Here is a 20109-nt window from a genome sequence, read left to right on the forward strand (position 1 = left end):
TTTGTGGTTTAAACACTGATTAAATCTGTGAACATGAGCACCATAGAGTTATTAAAATAAGCTAGAATATACATGAGTTTTAGGTTACAATTGAAAAAAAAAAATCAAAAATGTTCTTTAAAAATAGACCCTATTTCTTCTCTAAACCAGTATAATCCATTAAAGGGAGAACAAAAAAAAATAGACTCAAACTACTAAAGAACAGGTGATCCAGTCTATGATCTTGATCAAATTAAGATTTAATACTGCAATTGTTTTATTTGAACAGATTTTTTGAGATGATAATGAGGCGCTAAATTTCATATAGCATTTTGGATTTTTCCATTACATATAGTTTTTCAATATGAGAAATCTGCAGTAAATTGTAAAAAAGGTCATCATGCACAAAAGGTTATTATATTGATGTGATTAAACGTTTCAATGTCTAATGAGGAGCACCTGAGGGAGCTGGAATTGTTTAGCCTTGAGAATAAGAGGCTCAGGGGAGACCTTATCACTGCTGAAAAAGAAGTTGGGGTCTGTCTTTTCTCTCAGGTAACAAGCAATAGGACAAGAAGAAATGGACTCAAGTTGTGCCAGGGGAGGTTTAGATTGAATATTAGGACAAAATTTTTCATTGAAAGGGTGTCCCTGCTGAGGGACACGGTTGAGTCACCATTCCTGGAGGTATTTAAAACACGTGTAGATATGGTGCTTAGGGACATGGTTTAGAGGTGGACTTGGCGGTGCTGGGTTAACAGTTGGACTCAATGACCTTAAAGTTCTTTTCCAACTTAAACGATTACACAATTCTATGAATAATTAGGAGGACTTGAAAAATTGTATTTATGTATATCATCTTTAAACAGTAGACACCAGCATGCACTCAAGTGGAAGGAGTATGTTTCTCCTTGAAATACATGTAACACTGGGAAAATGAAATTTCCCAATAAATGTTAGAATATTTTTGAATATAGATTTGCTTTTATTTATGAATTTACTGAAATTCAGCCATAAGGCAAACAACACGAGCTTTCCATTTAACCAAATTTCATAAAAATAACCACCAGTTTATCTTCAAGTAATAACTAGTCAGAAAACAAGAAATGTAAACAGCATAGAATCACACTAAGATTTCCTAATGATAATTGCTAAATTTAATTTTTAAAAATTTTGTTGTTACATTATTTCCAAGAGTCTAATTAATCTTCTTTTTTCCACAGAGAAAGACTGTAGTTCCTCCTGAAATATGTGAAGGTGCAATTAATTGAAAAGGTGCCTGGTCACATTTATCCAAATTATTTTTTTCTAGTTCACTTACTGCTTCCAAAGATGAAGTCTGGATTAAAAAAAAAAAGAAAAAAAAAAGTATATATTAAGAGGGAGTGGCCACAATGTTTTGCAGCACAAGCACAACTTCTGCAATGTCACTAGTTTATTCTGATTCAGATCACTTCTAATGTATGAAATTCACACAGGGTCATCACACTCAAAAATTTTCAAGGAGAGATTCTGCTGCCCAATTATCCACTGTACTCTGTGCTGGCACAGCCTTACCTTAAATACTGTATGTAGTTTTGGTCACGCAATATAAGAAAGACATTCAGCTACTAGAGAGCATCCAAAGGAGGGCAATGAAGATGGTGAAGGGCCTGGACGGGAAGCTGTATGAGAAGCAGCTGAGGTCACTTGGTCTGTTCAGCCTGGAGGAGAGGAGACTGAGGGGAGACGTTTTCACACTCTACAACTTCCTCGTGAGGGGAAGAAGAGGAGCAGGCACTGATCTCTTCTCTGTGGTGACCAGTGACAGGGACCTGAGGGAATGGCCTGAAGTTGTGTCAGGGGAGGTTTAGGTTGGACATTAGAAAAAGGTTCTTCACCCTGAGGGTGGTTGGGCACTGGAACAGGCTCCCCAGGGAAGTGGTAACAGCATCAAGCCTGACAGATATCAATAAGCATTTAGACAATGCTCGCAGGCTCATGGTGTGATTCTTAGGGCTGTCCTGTTCGGGGACAAGAGTTGAACCTCAATGATCCTTGTGAGCCCTTCCAATTCAGAATATTTTCTGATTCTGTGAAAACATCTGCTTTCTCCTAGAAACAGGAAAATAATATAGCAAGGCCTACTGTGAGGTGATAGAAAGGCTACACAAAAGGAGAAAAAAACTGCTGATGGTCTCCTGGAAAACCCCAGCACCTGGGAAGACATTCCCAGAAACTGATAAGATGATTAAATGAAGAAAGGAATGATATGGAGATAACACGGCCTTTTTTTTTCAAAGCATCTTTCCAGATGGGAACACAGGAAAATGATCCTTGGGCCCATGTCATCTGCCTATCACCACAAAATTCATTTATTGAATATAGCCACTCAAACTGCCTAAGAAAAAAGGTATAAAAAGAGAGTGGACCTACACAAAAATGGGAGAGAAGTTCCATCAGCTCTGTTGAGGTAGCTGACAGGCTGCCTTTTCTCCTTCCAATTCTGGGGATGCCTGGAAGGTGGGACGTATCTTATGCATGCTAATTACTCACTTCTAAATAACTAGAACTTACTTTTGCTTCACCGTATTCTTAGTAGGTTGCTTTACTTTAAAGTTTCTTGCTTATGTTTCTTCATAGTGTTCTTAGTGCTTTGCTTAAGTCTTACTTTATTATGATTATTACATAGTTTAAGCGTAATTTTTGCAGTTAGACTCTCTTCCAGACATGACAAACCCCACAAATTTGTATTAATAAATGTGTTATTTCATGAACTGTTAGAGTGAGTCTGTTTTTAGGTGCTAACAGTTTTGTCGATGGTGAAATAACTCACAGGAGAAACTTGCTGAGGGGTTTCCCTATAGCTAGTAAGTACAGTCCCTATATAAAAAGTATCAAATGTCCTGTCTGTCTCAGTGAATCTGTTAAGCGAAGGGTCTCATTAGGTAACATGCTAACAGACTGCTTTGGACATTAAAAGGCTTTGATCTCCTGGGGGGACACTGATAGAAAAAAATAAATTAATACAGGTTGGACAGAAAATTCTTCTTTTCTTCTCCCTTTTAACATGGTAGCCTATAAAAAAATTATACAGAGGGACTAACTATTCAATTTAAGGCATAAATTTATCTCTAAAAAAAAGTATATGAAACACATCTGAAAAAAAACCAAAACAAAAAAACCCAAAAAACCACAAAATCTGAGCAACAAATAGAAAGAAAATCTGCAGTGACATTGTTTCTTTTGCTTTAATTGCATTTTTGATATGAATTTACTCTCCTCTGTGTTTGTGAAACTGTTCTTCCTGTGACATTGTGATAAAACACCATTTCAGGAACTCTGGTTTATACTGCTCAAATCCATCATGAAGGCATGTGGCAACACAGAAAACTGCAAGGTTCTCTGCCCTCCGGCCAGCACTCTTCCCTGGTCTCTTTGCAAAAGAACACCTGAATTATGCTGCACGCTCTTCACTTATTACCTTTCCAGTGAGCCTGAAACAGTGATACCAGTTCGCTCTTAAATAAATGAAGAATAAAATGCTGAGATGATTGCTGCATGAAAAAGGGCTGGCCAAAGTGACAAGCTCTGTCTAAGCCACTCTATCACTGGATACAGAGATGAGACCAGTAACCAAGCTCAGCATGTCATTGCTTGTTCTATCTCATCAGAATACTGGAAAATGTAGGAATGAGAAAAAAATCTTTAAACAAGTTACTTCCTGATGAAAATATCGGACATTAATTCAAAGACAAATTCTGCATAGAATGACCAAAGATGTGATAAAGAAGCACTTTTATTTTCTAGTACAACAGATTAGCATTAAGCACTTCTGATGCCTAAAACCTATTCTCACTTTAAACAGTTTATGGGTGACATTTTTAAAAGCATATGATAGGTTTAATCATTAAGAAAGTTAGAATTCTTAATAAATTACTCACATATAGACATGTGACTGGCTGATATAGACCCTAAGGTTCATGATACTCAAGAGGTTTTAGAGATTACCTGCAAAATTGAAAGCTATGTTTAAAAGACTGTGTAAAGAGTCTGTTACCTGTACTATGGATCAAGTCAGACTGTCAGTGTTCACATACTAAAGGAGGCCAATTGGAACCAAGGATAGGAAAGACCATGATCTTGGGTTTGATTGTGGTAGTGCTTCTTATGATTATTAGAAATTAATGTAATTCACCAAGTGCTGAACCATTCTTCTTTTTCTCTAACATATTTTAAATCTATTCAATCTTTCTTGGATCAAGTAGCTGACAAATCAGCATGCTGATCTATGTTAATCCCTTTCACAATAAACAGCAGGTGCATTAATGCCTACCTTGATTCTTGCTGAGATTGCACTTTAGGACTGAAGTTTTTGTCTCTATTTACTTCAAAATAGCATGTGCCATTTTGTGTTTTCTAAACCACTCCAACCAAATTATTTATTTAATTAATTATTTAATTTACATTTCCAAAGTTATAAAACATTATTTTATTAGGCATTAGCAACCTTTCATATTGAAAACAGGTATATATACATTTTTACATATAGGAGAAGTTTGTTGTCCACCTGTCAGAGTAAGTATTGCACATTCTAGCTTTTCTTAATTTCATGAAATCCAGGAGTACAATTTCATCTTAAATGGGCAACAATACCCTTTGAGGTGTTTACTTTGAAGATAGAAAAACCCTAAAAAAGTAAACTTAATTTAGGCAATGACTTATAAGCTTTAAATTATGAGGGAGTCAATACATATAGTGCACCCTTGGAGCTTGCTTTTCCCATGCTATCTCAGTTATCAAATTAGTCCTAGTGCCTTTTTTGCCACATGACACTTTGAAAACATTTTAATTCAATAATAACTAACTGCAAAACCCAACATATTTTCAAGATTAAGTAAAAATTCCAAAAAATAGATTTACCTCTCTCCTTCCTCTTTAACGCTGTCTTCCTGAAATCTGAGATTTGTGCATCTTACCATACCTGTGATTATTTCATCCTTCATTTATTATTGGAGGATCATTTATTATACCTCTAACAGCTCTTTATTTAATAATATGAATCTCCTGATTAGTAATACACCAAAGTGAGGTAATTAAAAGAAGTGCTGACAGAAATTTATTATGTAAATACCTGGAGGCTTCTATTTGCTGGGATATCAACACCAAATCTATAGTATTGCTTAAGCAAACTGAAAGGAATAATAATAACTTTCAGAAAATACTAATATATTTTTAGAATAAGCTGATTTTTTTCCTATATATACACACACTTCATTATGCACTCTGTGAATTTCTTAGAATTTTCTATTATTCACCTGTAAGTCATCAGCTGACATCTTCCCAGCAGAAAAGGTTCCCAAGAAAGGGTTTACAAGAGAAGATAAAGAGTGAGTACCATACAAAAAGAAACACTGACCACCCACATCCCAAGACAAAGCAAATGAACCTTCTCTTTGAGGTAGCACAGAACTGTACGTGCCTAAAATATTCTATAGCACTCTTCTCCTTGTGCAGTAAATGTGGGTTTATGGCATCCTCATTATCAACCCCATCAGGTTGCACAGGGCCTGCACAAAGGTAATTTATGTACTATGCCTAAAAATGAAGAAAAATAAACAGGGAAAAAAAGTAAAAAGGATATATAATGAAAAAATTCAAGGACATTTTCAGTATGATATACTATCAATAGTTGCAGACACTCCAGGGAAAAATTTCTACACATAAACCTTGATATCTTTGATTTATACATTTGACAATGTAATATTAAATAAGCCTGATAGTTCTTAGCAAGGGAATTGACAAGTAACTTGTAGACAAGCAAGATAAGAAAAGTATGTGGAGATTTAATTGTATCATTTTTTTAATACAGTGGCAGAATGTTCTCATTTGATGCATACTCTGTAATGAGCATTTCCTATCAGAAAAAAACCTGAACTAAATGAGAGAATAGTAATGAGTTTCTATTGATATATTTATATGTTTTGGATTGTGCAAGTACAACATTTAGGGGTTTATTTACATGTCTCTGTGTGAGAGTGCATGGGTATATATGTTCAGGAGTAGTAACAAATATGCTGATTTGAATTCTATAATATGTGGAAAGAAAGAAAGTGTCTTGTATTTAAGGGTTACTCAGGGCCCAAGAAGTCTGATTGATTCTCTGTTGATAAAGTTGTCTGAAGCCCTTTTACTATGAAGAAATTAAATATAGATATTTTTTGTGCAATAATATGTCACAACACCAACGGGTACACTCTTATGCTGAATAGTATTGTAATTACATTAAGAAATTATGAATAAAACCCTACTGTTTTCTTCTGGTGAAAAATAAAAACTAACATTTCATCTGGCCATTCACTTATCTGTTTTTAAGCTCAATTTAAACAATGAAAACCATTAGGATTCTATATTTGCATTTTGTATATAAACCTTTTACTTTCTGAAAGTATATAAAATGAAAAAGAAGAAAATATTAAAGCTAAACAGGAGATAAATAAATTGATGAAGATCAAAACAGCAAAAAAAGAAGAAAGTGAGGCAGACCAACATGAAAGGATGAAAACATAGAGGAGGAAGGAAATGGTGGAGGAATTCTAAGTGCACTCACAGCAGATAAGTTCCTTAAAGAAAAAAGCTGGAGGCAACAACCCAGCTCTGCTACAAGAGAAGTACATACATGCCAGTGGCTGGATAGCAGTAAAGCCAATGATGAAAGTGAAGTTGTTGTGGTGGATTTTTTGCCGCTTTTTTGTTTTGTTTTGTTTTTTAATCTTTAAAGTCTGCCTCTGGCAATTGGAAAACAGAAAGGCAAGCTTACGTGTTAAACAGTTCAGGTAGGGGTGGTTGCATTTTTTGATTACGGGATTGTTTTAGCTATAAAATAAAAAATTCAAAGAAGAATAGCCTGGTTTGTTCTGCAAGATATAGGTTAAATAATGAAAAATTTTTCAGATACCCAGTCTGGAAAAGTGTTTCTATGAGAAAAGCAAATATGGATCACTTTTGCTACACTAAGTATTCAACTAAAGAGTCATAATAATGGATTTGTATAATTCTTAACCAAGCAGATACAGAAGAAACATATCACAGTGAAAATATTACATATTACTCTCTTTTGAAAAGCAAAACTCTTTTTTCTTCGTCCTTGATCTGGTACTAGAACATGAAGAAACAGAAACATTAAAACTTTTAAAATGGCACACATTTTTATGTAACAAAATCATTTTGATAACTTCAAAGGTTTTGAGTTTTGGTTTGTTGGGTTTGTTGGGTTTGTTGGGTTGGGGGTTTTTATTAGTTTTCATTAGGCCATATATTAAAACTTTGCCACATTCTGATACCTTCACTTTTTTTGGACATTGAATCTTTTGTTTGCCTCGCATTACCAGCCAATACATTGCAACTGTCTTTCTGAAATACAGACTTACCCTAAAATCAAAGGCAATATCAGAGCAAATATACTGCTCAGTCTCCTTCTTCAGTTTTTCCATTCCTTCATGTGTATACTTCTATCATTTCTTTCCAAAAGACTTACTGGTTGGTTTTCCCCCCCCAAATTGCCATTTCCAGCTCAATATGTCATACTTAGATACATATGAGGCTCATAAAATTCACATCCCATAGTTACATCTTACTAGTGTAAATCTAGCTGATATCCTGAAAGCAAATATGAGACACTGAAGACAGATAAGGCTCAGTAGTTAGTCTCCTTTGCTCAAAAATAGCATGGAAGGAGGAAGGTCAGACAGAAGGTAAGCAAGCCCGTAATTGTGACAGTTGCCTTATGAGGGAAAAACTTAAGTGTTGGGTGTTTTTCTGCACTTAATGTTAGAAATCATCTAAGAAAATTAAAGCAAATACCACAAGAAATAACCCTAGAAGCATTAAGCATGCTCCTTCAATTAGCTTTTCTTACAAACCAGGAAATACAGTACTTTCCTGTGCTGCAGGAAATTTGTGCTTGGATCCTTTCATCATGAGATGAATATTGATCACATGTCCCTCTTCCATCACTACTTCCTATCAGTCTTTAAAGACAGAAAGAGTCAAAACTTATAATCAATGCACAAATGAGACAGTTAAGCTTAATAGAAAAAGCAGTTTTGATTTGGGTCTATCAGTTTCACTAAGAGACTCAATCTTAGAAATAGATGTATTAATGTAGGAGAGAATTTCTTCAACACTTTTAGTAAAATAACCCTACTCCAAAGTTATTTTTTTTTATTCAACACATGACCATTCAATCTGTGCAGCATAATCCTCATGTAAAATAGCATACTTTCTTCCACAACACCATGTATATACTAAACATTACATGCTGAAATTTAAAATATGTAAATCCCTTTTGATTCTGACCCAGTGAGAGGGAACAAAGCCCAGTGATTTAATTAATCAGCCTCTAGTGGACTGCTTTAGGAAGAGATGAAACACTGTTTTGACTCTACTGACTATTTGACAGATCTCCATCAAGTATGATAGGAGTTCAGACATGTAGCATCCATCTATGCAGATCTAATCTCATTCTAAATGCCTTTAATGCCAGAATGGAGTCTTCTCTTCCAGCCCTACATCTCACTCACATGATGTTTTGAAAGATAGAAATATTGGCATTGTTAAAAAAAAATCATAATGTTCTAATAACTATACACAAAACACAGAAGACATCACAAATATACCATTTAAAAAAATAAACTGTTTGTTTTTGCACAATACCTGTATTTTCTTAAAGCATCGTGTATATATAGAACTCTGTGTTACAATTTATATATTTAAATTCAAATTGAAGATGAACATTATACTGCAGTGAGTCAGTTATATATAACATGGTTTTTCCAGTAGGCTTACAAGTATGTTTTGCACATTATATTAAAATATATAGACTCTTTATTTTTGTTTTTGAAATGTATTTAAGACTGTACAGAACCAAGGCTACCCTAGAAGTATTGTAGAAGATTTTAAGACACTGGAAGTTTAAAATCTCATCCTTATACTGCAGCAACAGTTTTCTCATATAATTGCTCTAGTTAGACCTTGTGCTCAAAAATTGTACTGCTTGATTATGAAAAATAAACAAATATACAAGCTTATTTCAAAGCAAGAGAGAACTCAACCAGTGTTTGTATCATAACTTAATAATTTTAATTTTAAATCATGTGAATCCTTTGTCAATTATAATATAGTCCCTTAAATTAAAGATGATGTTCCAGCAAATGAAAAATAAAAAAATTAAAATTTAAATATACTCATTTGCATATGGCAAAAAATTCACACAAGTTTTAACATTGTGTGAAGCAGAAAAGAGCATACAAATTGCTTTAATTTTCCACACATCATGGGAAACCACCCTTTCAGGAAGGTCTTACTGTATTGGTATGATCTAGATGGCACAGGATGTACAAATGAGGCAATCCTAAAATCATAATGACTATTTCCTTCACTCTATTAAATCAGTCCTGAAACTTAGGAAATAATAATTGACTAAATCACTAGCATGAGCCTGTACATTGCCATGACTATAAAAACTTTTAGTGAAAACAGTTTGTAGATCTACATATTTTGATGTTCAAGATGTCTGCAACTCAAAACACTGAGGTACAATAAGAGAGGATACGTTCTACGGATAAAAATCAATATTGTGGTAGGGTTCTGATAATCTCTTAGGGATGAGCTCTATGGTACTCAGCAAGACCTTTCTTCCCCAATCAGAATGTAGTGTTAGATTGCAGATTCTGTAGATGTGAAACCTGCTATTACATGTGGCAGGATGATCTGATGAGGTGCTGGGAGGGACAGGAGCCCTGTCTATAGTGAAACTTTGAAGAAACAAGCTATTTATGGACACATTTTCAAAAAACCCACTCTAATATTAAGGAACATAATACAATCATGTCATCTAACTGGAGCAAACTTGCCTATTCAAACACAGGTTCTGAATCCATTGCAAAATTATTGTATTTGCATAAGCTTCTTACAGGGATGATGGGTGCCACTAATGGATCATGTCTGACCTACCACAAACTTTGAATCAGTTCATGAATCAGCAAGATAACCTCACTCAAAACCCCTGCATATTATCATATGCTACTCCATAAGACTGCTCTTTTAGAGCATATTGTGAGAATGAATTATCTTAAAACAAATTATCTCAAAATCAACCTTAACAGTATGTGGATTTCCTAGGTGTGAGATGGGGGAAGTTTTCCTGAATAAAAACGTTGTCCTGAAGTTCCCCATCTACGGTTTGAAAGGCAATAAATCAGAAATACCATTTTATGGCAACATATTGAGGTGTAATCCAACTTGAGTTGATTATGAATAATGTACACAGTTTTGGTCACTGCAATATAAGAAAGATAGTAAGCTTATAGAAAGTGTCCAAAGGAGGGCAATGCAGATGGTGAAGGGCCTGGAGGGGAAGCCATATGAGGAGCAACTGAGGTCACTTGGTCTGTTCAGCTTGGAGGAAACTGAGGGGAGACCTCATTGTAGTCTACAACTTCCTCATGAAGGGAAGAAAAGAGGTAGGCACTGATCTCTTCTCTGTGGTGACCAGTGGCAGGACGTGAGGGAATGGCCTGAAGTTGTGTCAGGGGAGGTTTAGTTTAGGTATTAGAAAAAGGTTCTTCATGCCGAGGGTGATTGGGCACTGGAACAGGTTCCCCAGAGAAAGTGGTCACAGCACCAAGCCTGAAAGAGTTCAAGAAGCATTTGGACAATGCTCTCAGGCACATGGTGTGACTCTTGGGGATGGTTCTGTGCAGAGCCAGGAGATGGACTTGATGATCCTTGTGGGTCCCTTCCAACTCAGCATATTCTGTGATTCGCTGAAATACCTGAAGGCTGAGCCCTATAAAACTGTTTGCAAAATTTCCCAGTCTCCTTATAATTAATTCCAATTTCTTCAATTACAGCAACTGCAGTGAATAACTTTTATTTTGTAAAGAAGAAGAAAATTGTTAGGCTCAAACAAATACATAATATCTGTGTTTTGTACTGTGCAGAAAGTTCATTCTTCAGAAAAAACCCAAACTTAATTGGGACACAGTCTTTATTTACCAGGTCATTAAACTTAGAAATATTACAGCCCATGGCACATCTACCACACTGCAATCAGCAATCAGTCAGGAAAATATTGTGTAAAATTAGGTATGATTGCTGCAACAACACAAAATGTTGCCCTCCTTTAGGCACTGGGGCTGAAAAAAGAACCCTTGCGATGTTACCATAAAATAGTGAAAGCAGCAGGAAATGAAGACAGTAAGTCTTCTGAAAAAAACCACACAGTTTGGAGAATAAATTGAAACAGCAAGGGAAAGAGACATGCTTAGTACATACTGAAGAGATTATACTAACAGCAAGAAAGAAACAAAGACAACAGATCAGTAAGACCTCTGAAGAACAGTTTAAAGTAACTGATTCTAAAAAGTTGAGACACTGCTTAACAGAACAACTAAAACCATGTAGAGTTGCCTAGAATTACAGCATCTACTTGACAGAGAGTCAGAAGAGCACCATAAAGTTGTATTTACAAGTACTAAAAGTCTAATAAATGACTCAGTAGGATGCTGATCAAAAGCTACAATACCGAGACCCAGAGGAAACAAATAAATGTTTAGGGAAGAAAATATATTCTTCAAAATAAGCAGAGCATTAACAGAAATACCTTTGACCAAGAGAAGAATCAAACTTAATTTTGTGTTGCTCAGAAAAAGGCAAGTAAACGTTAGAAAAACATTTATCTAACAATGATCTTGATATGGTTGGTTAAGACCTGGAACTATGTTACTGTCCTGATAGAAAGTTGAAATATTTTTTTTATTTTCAGTTGGCATTAAAAATCTCCCCACCCCAGCACCAGAATGCAAAATTTGGAAAACGTTATGTGTCCATTTTTTTTTTTAGATTTATTCTTTAAAATATTCAAGGTCATTATGTGGTTTATTTTGTTTGTTTGGTGGCTTGCTTGCTTTTCTGGTTTTATTTTTTGTGCAAGGAAACCTCTTTAACTAGACTATCCTCCTTAAACTACACTGAATGTTATAAGAGAAGTCATTGGCTTACTTTGTAAAATACTATGTGCAAACTAACCTGATGAAAAGTCACAAATTCACTGTTAGAGTAAGTCAAAAGTAATTTAAAATATATCGTAACAACATGTTACGAACCCTTTGTCTACTTGGAAAAGAAAATCAAATGTGACCCTAAGCATTTGGATATATATTTTCAAATCTGACAGTCAAAAGAGAAGACTCCTGCAGAGAATTGGTGAGAAGCAATTTGCTTTGACATTGCCTGAACGGTTAGAAAAGCAATATGTTTCACCATTGCTTAAACTGTAAAAAACAAGTGGCTTCAAAAATTTGAGGTCAGAAGACAATTGCAATGACAGGATGCTAGTTAACCACAGCTTACAAATTCTGTGCACCTCCTTTTTTTTTTCCTAATAAGGTAAAGCAGGCGAACATCACAACCTGTAGGCTTCAGGTGCATTGCACAATTGTCTTGTGAACACCAATGCCTATGTGGTGGACGTGCTGTTGTCATGGTCCCCAGGCTTGGGCAAGACTGTTGAAATGCTATCAGAAAGCATGCTGCTGAGCCTACATATAAAAAGTTCACTTGACAAGCTCAGACAGAGCTCTCCCCACCAAAGGACAGAAGAAGAAAGGATCAACAAGACGCCATGGGATCTACAGTGGTGACTATCACTTGCTTTTTGTAACTACCCTGTTCTTTCTCCTACTTTCCTCTTTTCCTCCTTTCTCTCCTCTTTAATAGAGAGTGAATTATCATTTTGGTTACCAACATCTGACTCATTCGTGTCTTAATCTCGCTCCGGGTATATTCGAACCTTTTACCCTCTCTGCTTTTGCAGACCGAGACCAAAAATCCGAATTACCCCACAATTAACAGATTATAGCAACTCCCCAATCTAATCTTAAAATCAAGCCTTCAATGTACAGTTCAATTTTCAAGAGTTCTGTCATTCATGACTCCAAGAAAAGTCAGGGATGAAAATCTGCAAAACTTTCAACATATCTTAAAATTGGTTCTTTGTTTCACAAAATTGAAAATTATCTTCGTAACTGATTTTTTTAAAGTTCATAGATTTCAAAATGCTAGCAAGATATTTTCCTTTAGAAAGAAGTAGGAAAGAAGTTCCTTTTCAGTCAGATAATCTGTAAAGTAAAAGGATTTTCTTTCCTATCTTTTATTATCCGAAAAGGTAGTGTTAACTCCAGATACAGTTAGTCCCAATATTATACTGAAACATACTGATAAAGATGATGTAGGCTTTATGTGAAAGCAATCTAAACCTTAAATATGTTTGATTTTAACACTTCACAGTCGTCATGGTCCTAAAGCAAATACGCATCTTTCCAAGATACGTGAAATCAAGATAATGATCTTCCTATATTGCACTTATCAACAAATCCAAAATAATAAAAAGACAACTCATTCACTATTGACCATCCTGTCCAAAACAGAAAGACTTCAAAGTTCAGCCTCCTTTTCTTACACTGTGATGATCAGTGTCTGTTAGTGTGTCTCTTTACCTTTCACCCAGCTAGATGTAATAGTGTACACTTTATTTCTGGGTGACAGCTCCAAGTGTTGTACTCATACCTCTTTATTTTGAACATAACATAACCTAACATAACATAATTGATCTGTCTAGGTATGCAATTCCTTCTGTATATTCTTGTGACTGATGACCTGCCCAAGAACGCCACTTTAGAGTGAGTGCCTTTTCGAGTCCAGTGAACAGAAAAATAAAACATCCCCACCAATCTCATTAAGTTCTGCACTACTAAAATCCTAAATCAACTGAGAAAGATATGTTGTAAAGAATGAACAAAACTTGCATATTATTGTAGTAGATGGGGGTTTAATGTTTTTCACAGGTAAGTCTGAGCCTCCATAAAATTGTGCAGTGTAATAATACATTAATAATAACTTTAATAATACTGCACAGTCCATACCAATTTTTCTATTATTATGGTTAAACTTTCTTGTAATCAATAGGGAGATTGCCATCTTCATTTTATTATAAATATGAAAAACATTCCTTAATTAAATTCCTAAAGTCAAGGGAAAAAAAATTAAAATTAAAATTAAAAAAAATTAAAATTAAAATTAACTGAATAAAGAAAGCATTGAGATTCCAAGACTTTCTTCTATTAGTAGTAATTTTGCTTATTTTCTTTTGATGTACATTTAAATTTTCTCTTATAAAAATATATTGCATTTTGAAAAAATCAACAAGACCACATATACAGAATATAAATTTTAGATGAAAATTTCAGACATTTCCATATTTTAGATGCTTTTTCATATTTAAAAATGCAAAGTGATTTAATAATTTTTATAAAATGTAGTGATTTTCAAGTCAAAGGTCATTCCATGACAAATATTCTCTTCTAATGGTTACGCTAAATAAAATATAACAGTTCAGTTTGAAATCTAAAAAAACCTTTTTTTCAGAGAAGTCCCACTACAGTAAAATCTTCCACAGTGTGATAGTTTTGTACTTTTGACTGTTTTTCCTGAATAGATATCTCTATTGAGGCACTGAATCTTCTTTAAAGAAAAAGTGAACTCAATAGATTTTGCAAAGAAACAGTATTTACATCTCAACATGTGTTACGAAAGCATGCAGCAAATTGATCTTTTCTGCAGCCAAACATTTTCATTTATTTATGGTGAGATAAAGTTAAACCTTTTCCCTTAACTACATTAAAGAAGTCAAGAATACAGTCTTCCGAAAAGCTGCACAGGAAACACATTTTGTAATTATGAAAGTACATATAGATTGTACATCCTTCGACTTATTGTAACTCATTTATTCGTGCTTCACTACAGAAAAGTGAAATATAAGTGAAAAATCTTATTAACTTTTTCCTCCCCCCTAGACATAAGGGGTCTCTGCCATTTACTGATTTTACAGAAGCACAAGTGAAAATGCATCTCAGCACACTCCAGTGGAAAAATACTTAATTATGACCACTATTTTACACATTCACAGTTATGAATGCGTAACATTCATTGTTATGTATTTAGAATCATTACTGAGAAACAGTGGATTGAAAAAAGAAATTCTGTAGGTAATAAAACACCTTACAAGGTCTATCAAAATAATTAGATGTATGTCTGTTTTTTATGTCAAGATTCAACAGCATCAAGATATATCTTGAAAAACTCACTGTTACCTCATTTAGCAATGTGGGATTTTGACTATGATTTCATGTATTTCATTTAAAAATGTATTTAAAACTTGGAAACTTTAAATCAGACCTACTACTCTGAGTGGAAATTTTCATACATATTATTTTTTTTCCTAGTGCCTAATGTATTTTTTTAACATTTCTACTCTGGTCATTTTTGTGTTTAAATGGACATACACATGTGCATGTGTTCATGGATTCATGACAATATATATTGAATATTTTTAAGACAGATCCTAAATTCTGCTGTTTGAATTGAGATAAAGAGAAAAAGCATACCTTTTCTGGATCAGTTGTTGTAATGACCCACACGCAGTGTGCATTGTCTTCATATTGAACTGGATAATTTGGTGATGTGATAATGCCACTCGGTCCACGTAAATTGGAACCGCATGTTCTAGCTAAAATGATAAACAGCAAATCAGACTACTTTTGATTGGTTGTTCTGTTTTAAATAAATATCACAAAATTGACACGTTAGTAACAACTTGCCACAAAAGTATTATTATGCTGATATATTTATAACAGTCTGCAATTGAAGATGTTTGAGCCAGAAAAATAATCCTGAAAAATGGCCTACAGAGGAAGAAAACTAGCACTTTTCAATTAATCAGCGTAACATTTACATTACTCTATTCTTACTTTATGCAAAACAAATTCTCAAAATTATCATATTAATATTCTGTTTAGAGAAAGATTCACCCTTTCCAAGTAGATGGAGGGGGCCTTTTACATATGAATATAAGAAGGGCCAGTATGTGCTTTACTTCATAATTTCTCCATGATTGGGAGAAAAAAAAGTATCATCATATTTATGTATCAGTATATTCTAAACTGATAACCTAAACTTGAACTTCTGAGGTGTCTTAGCTCTTTACACCGTAAGAAATATAATTAGAAAGAAAAGAACATAAAATGGTTCTAGGCAGTAAGTAGTCTTGACTTTTGTAAAGCACAGATTCAGTAGTGAATCCATTGTAATCCCTCTGTCACATTCAGCAAATCTGGATAGTCAACATTTTGAAAATACATTACTTTAAAAAGTCAGTTATGTTCCAAAAAGGATTAGAAAAAGATTTTGTAAAATATTAAAATTTCTCAAAATATTTCAGCATCTAAAAGTATTTAAAAAATATTTAGAGATATCATTTGGAGTGACATAAATGAACTCAAAATATTTTAAAATAGAACTCAAAATATTTTAAAATATCACTGTCAAGTTTTTGGTACTACAGCACTGTGGCAACATGCTAAAATTGAAAGTCTAGATCATACCATTTCTAAGGATTAGTTACAAATCTCTGAATCTCACAATTTATCTGCATAATTTTCATTAACTTCTGATGTAATTTAGACTCTTTAATTACTTAAGTTTCAGTACAGGAAGAAGGAATGACTAGATTCTTCAAAACTTGTTCATTCTTTTTCTGCATATCAGAATAAAATGCATAACATATTTCTGGTACTTTGTAAAATTTTAGTCTTCATCTTTCTTTGTGGCTGTCTCCATTCTGAGGAATGAAATATGAACATTTTTTTACCTCACAAACTGCTGTGAGGACCCCCACTCTTCTCCATTGATAGAAGTGTGACTGGTACAAAACAGGAAAAAAGGATAGTAGAGGAAAATGACTGTCAGATTATCTATCCTTTCATCACAATCTGCTACCGGCACCTGTTCCTTTGTTACTGTGTTAGAGACTAGACTATGAGAACTCCTAGCCATGATGATAACATGTCTAGACTGATTCAATTAGGACTCAGTTTTCTATGAAAATGTCTTCGTATGCAGAGGGGTCGGAACTAGATGATCTTTAAGGTCCCTTCCAACCCTAACCATTCTAGGATTCTATGTTTATGATAAAAACTGTCTTAATAGTCTTCCATGGATTTCACTTAAGTTTCAAACACATCACATGGAAATCTTATGCAACAATCTTAGTAGAAGACAAAAAAACCCCTCATCCATGTAGGTAATTCTACCAAAACAGCACTAACAGTTATTAATAAGATGCTTGTTCTTAAAAAGTTTTTTAAAAAAATCACAGAATCATAGAATCATTTGGGTTGGAAAAGGCCTCTAGGATTATCAAGTTTGAGCATTACCCTTCCACTGTCAAGTTCACTACTAAACCATGTCCCTAATTGTCACTAAAGAACTAATCACATTTAAGCATGCCACTGTATGCTGCCTACTACCAATACAGAAAGTTTGGCATATTGCTGCTATATCAAGAAAAATATATTCTTTTAATTTCTAGAATAACAAGAGCAGATTCATAGGATCTGAAATAGAGGACATTTTTTACACTCCAGTTACTGGTAGAAGCACCATACCTCTAGAACTATAACTGGCAGACAATTAATATTTATTGATTTATTTTCAATTCCCTCTACACAAGGTCTGCTAGGGCAGGAAGTAATCTAAGATGCAACTTTGTAGCAATAAGCCTTTGAAAACAGTTTGTCCCTCCTCTAGCAAAGAAGAAAGGCTGAAACATTTCCTTTTAAGAGATATTTTCAGTCAAGCTGTTACTCTTTTATCTTTCTCCTATTTAAACTTCAGGGGTAAGGAAAAAAAAAAAAACGAGGGGAGTAGGGGGAAGCCAAGCAAGAGCAACAATTGAAGCCCTGAGGTCTGTTTAGGAAATGGAGTAACTGTAAAACATAACAAAAAAATATTAGATAGCCTTGTATATTCCTTACAGAAAACAAGAATGGATCACTGTAAGGTTTTTGTGTTGAATTCAAGGAATCTGGGAACATTTACGTTAACACCATTCAGTTTCTGTGACAGTTTCTGGAGCCTCCCACCACTCCCTGACTGTGATACAGGTGGGGCGGTGGGGTGGACCCTGACCTGCACTGTCACCTTGGACAGACCCCAGGGCAGAACCCCCGCTGTGCCCTTTCAAGTAAGGTCATGAACTTGCCAACAATAAGATGGTTCCTGTGACTATTCATCAGCTTTATAAATTCTGAACTTTGTTAGTCACCATTGTGGGGTAAATGCAAATGTCAGCTTCTTCACTAAGTCTTGTACACTTAAAGTCATTGAGCCCACAGTAGTTGCTTGCAGTTGATCAGCTTTTCCAATTCAAGTTGACGACCATTTAGAAAATATGATAAACCGTTATTTGTATTGTTTATTTTATTATTAAATAAAGAGCTCCATGAATACTGGCATATTGAAGGTCAGTAAAGGAACTGGAAATAATACGGACTGAAAATAAAACTTGTGTCTTTCACTTCCCACCGTCCACAAACATGCACCATGGGAAATGTCATAATATTGACCAAGAATTATACACTGTTCAATATTATATACAATGTTAGTCTGTGTTCAGAAACAAACAAATCACTTACAGAGAGTGGCTGACTTAGCTCTCAGACTGCTGTGAAATTTTAGCTCCAATTTTGGAAATATGTTTGATGAAATTAACTTGTTTTTCCAACTGTGGTTTTATTAGAAGTACAGGGCCAATTCATCCTATTTGTTTAGAAGTTTACTGAAGGGAGTAAAGCATAATAGAGATATTTGCAGGTAATTAATTGAAAGATATAGCAAACACTAGTAATAATACACAGATAATTCAGTAGCAGAGTCCCTTTCTCCAGAGCATTACTTTTATAACTCGTGGATTACTTCAGCTAATTTCTGCAGTGTATTAGCAAACAAGAGTAAATTCAAGAGATTTAAAAAACCACACTGAACAGGAGTGAACGGTGGAGTTGCATGGACACATTATTTTGCAGTACTATGAAACCAAGTACTGAGAGGGTATATTTAGATTTTTCATTTAAATTGACTGAGCTATGGAGTCACTGAGTTCAAGAGACAACAATAACAACTACTTGGCTGCTCTGGAAAGATTAAGGGGTATGACTTTTATTTACTTCTTTTTAACTGTTTTTTAGATTGTCTAGTCCTTACATGGATGTGCCTTTGTAATATATGTAATGTACAGTTTGTAATAATTTATCCAAGAGCTGCCTTTATAGAATTTTTTATTAGGTCTGACTGAAATGGAGTTAACCTTTTTCACAGTAACTGATATGGTGCTGTGGTTTAGATTTGTAACTAGAATGGTGTTGATAACGCAGCAGTGTTTTGGCTATTGCTGAGCAGTGCTTGCTAGTATCAAAGCCTTCAGCAAGGAGGCTGGGTGTGCAGAAGAAGTTTGGAGGGACACTGCTGGGATAGCTGACACCAACCAAAAAGAGTCCTATCTCATACCATATGACAACAAGTTCTGCATAAAAACCCAGGGAAAGGAGGAAGAAGTGGACACCTTCGTGGTTTTAGGTTTGTCTTACCAAGTAACCATCACTTGTGCCTGACTTTTCAGGAAATGGTTAAATATCTGCCAACTAGTTGGAAGTAGTGAATAAAATTCTTATTTTTCTCTGGTTGCATGCACAGTTGTGATAAATTTATTGAACTGTCTTGATGTCCACGCACAAGTTTTCAGCTTTTGCTCTGCCAGGTCTTTTCCCCATCCCACTGTGGGTGAATGAGTGTTTAGCTGTTGGGTAGGGCCAATTCACTACAACTGTTTACAGTCTTTAATGAATAAAGGATCATTTACAAATATATCACATATGTGATTATATAATTGAAAAAATCCACTCTGGCAACATGAGAAAAAAACCAAAGTGGTATTATGAAACTACTATGCAATTGAAAACATTTTTAAGAAGTATATGAGTTTTACATAAGTGAGATTATGCTTTAGCTCATTCTTGAGCAAGCAAAAGTTTAAGGCCAGGTGCCACAAATCCTTCCCTCCACAGTCTCTCAAACAAATAACATTTGCTGCCCTGGTAACTGGCATTCAGTGTAAGATTTTGTGAGTACAAGAAGTATCTCTTTGATCTACCTCAAAATGACAATAAAAGTATCTCAAACAGTTTGTATGATTTC

At 34.6% G+C, this 20109-nt stretch overlaps 1 protein-coding gene across 5 annotated transcripts in view; it reads right to left on the reverse strand.

The window, feature by feature from the left end:
* Positions 1–20109, reverse strand: part of CSMD1 (CUB and Sushi multiple domains 1) — a 1127710-nt gene that overhangs the window by 331923 nt on the left and 775678 nt on the right. For all 5 annotated transcript variants that reach the window (XM_027690129.1, XM_027690128.1, XM_027690127.1 and 2 more), the window contains one exon: positions 15465–15586. In XM_027690129.1, the coding sequence (XP_027545930.1) occupies positions 15465–15586 (122 nt within the window). The remainder of the gene's footprint in view (positions 1–15464; positions 15587–20109) is intronic.

Source organism: Neopelma chrysocephalum, unplaced genomic scaffold (assembly GCF_003984885.1).
Source record: "Neopelma chrysocephalum unplaced genomic scaffold, ASM398488v2 Primary Assembly neopelma1_80b, whole genome shotgun sequence".
NCBI classification, from domain to species: Eukaryota; Metazoa; Chordata; class Aves; order Passeriformes; family Pipridae; genus Neopelma; species Neopelma chrysocephalum.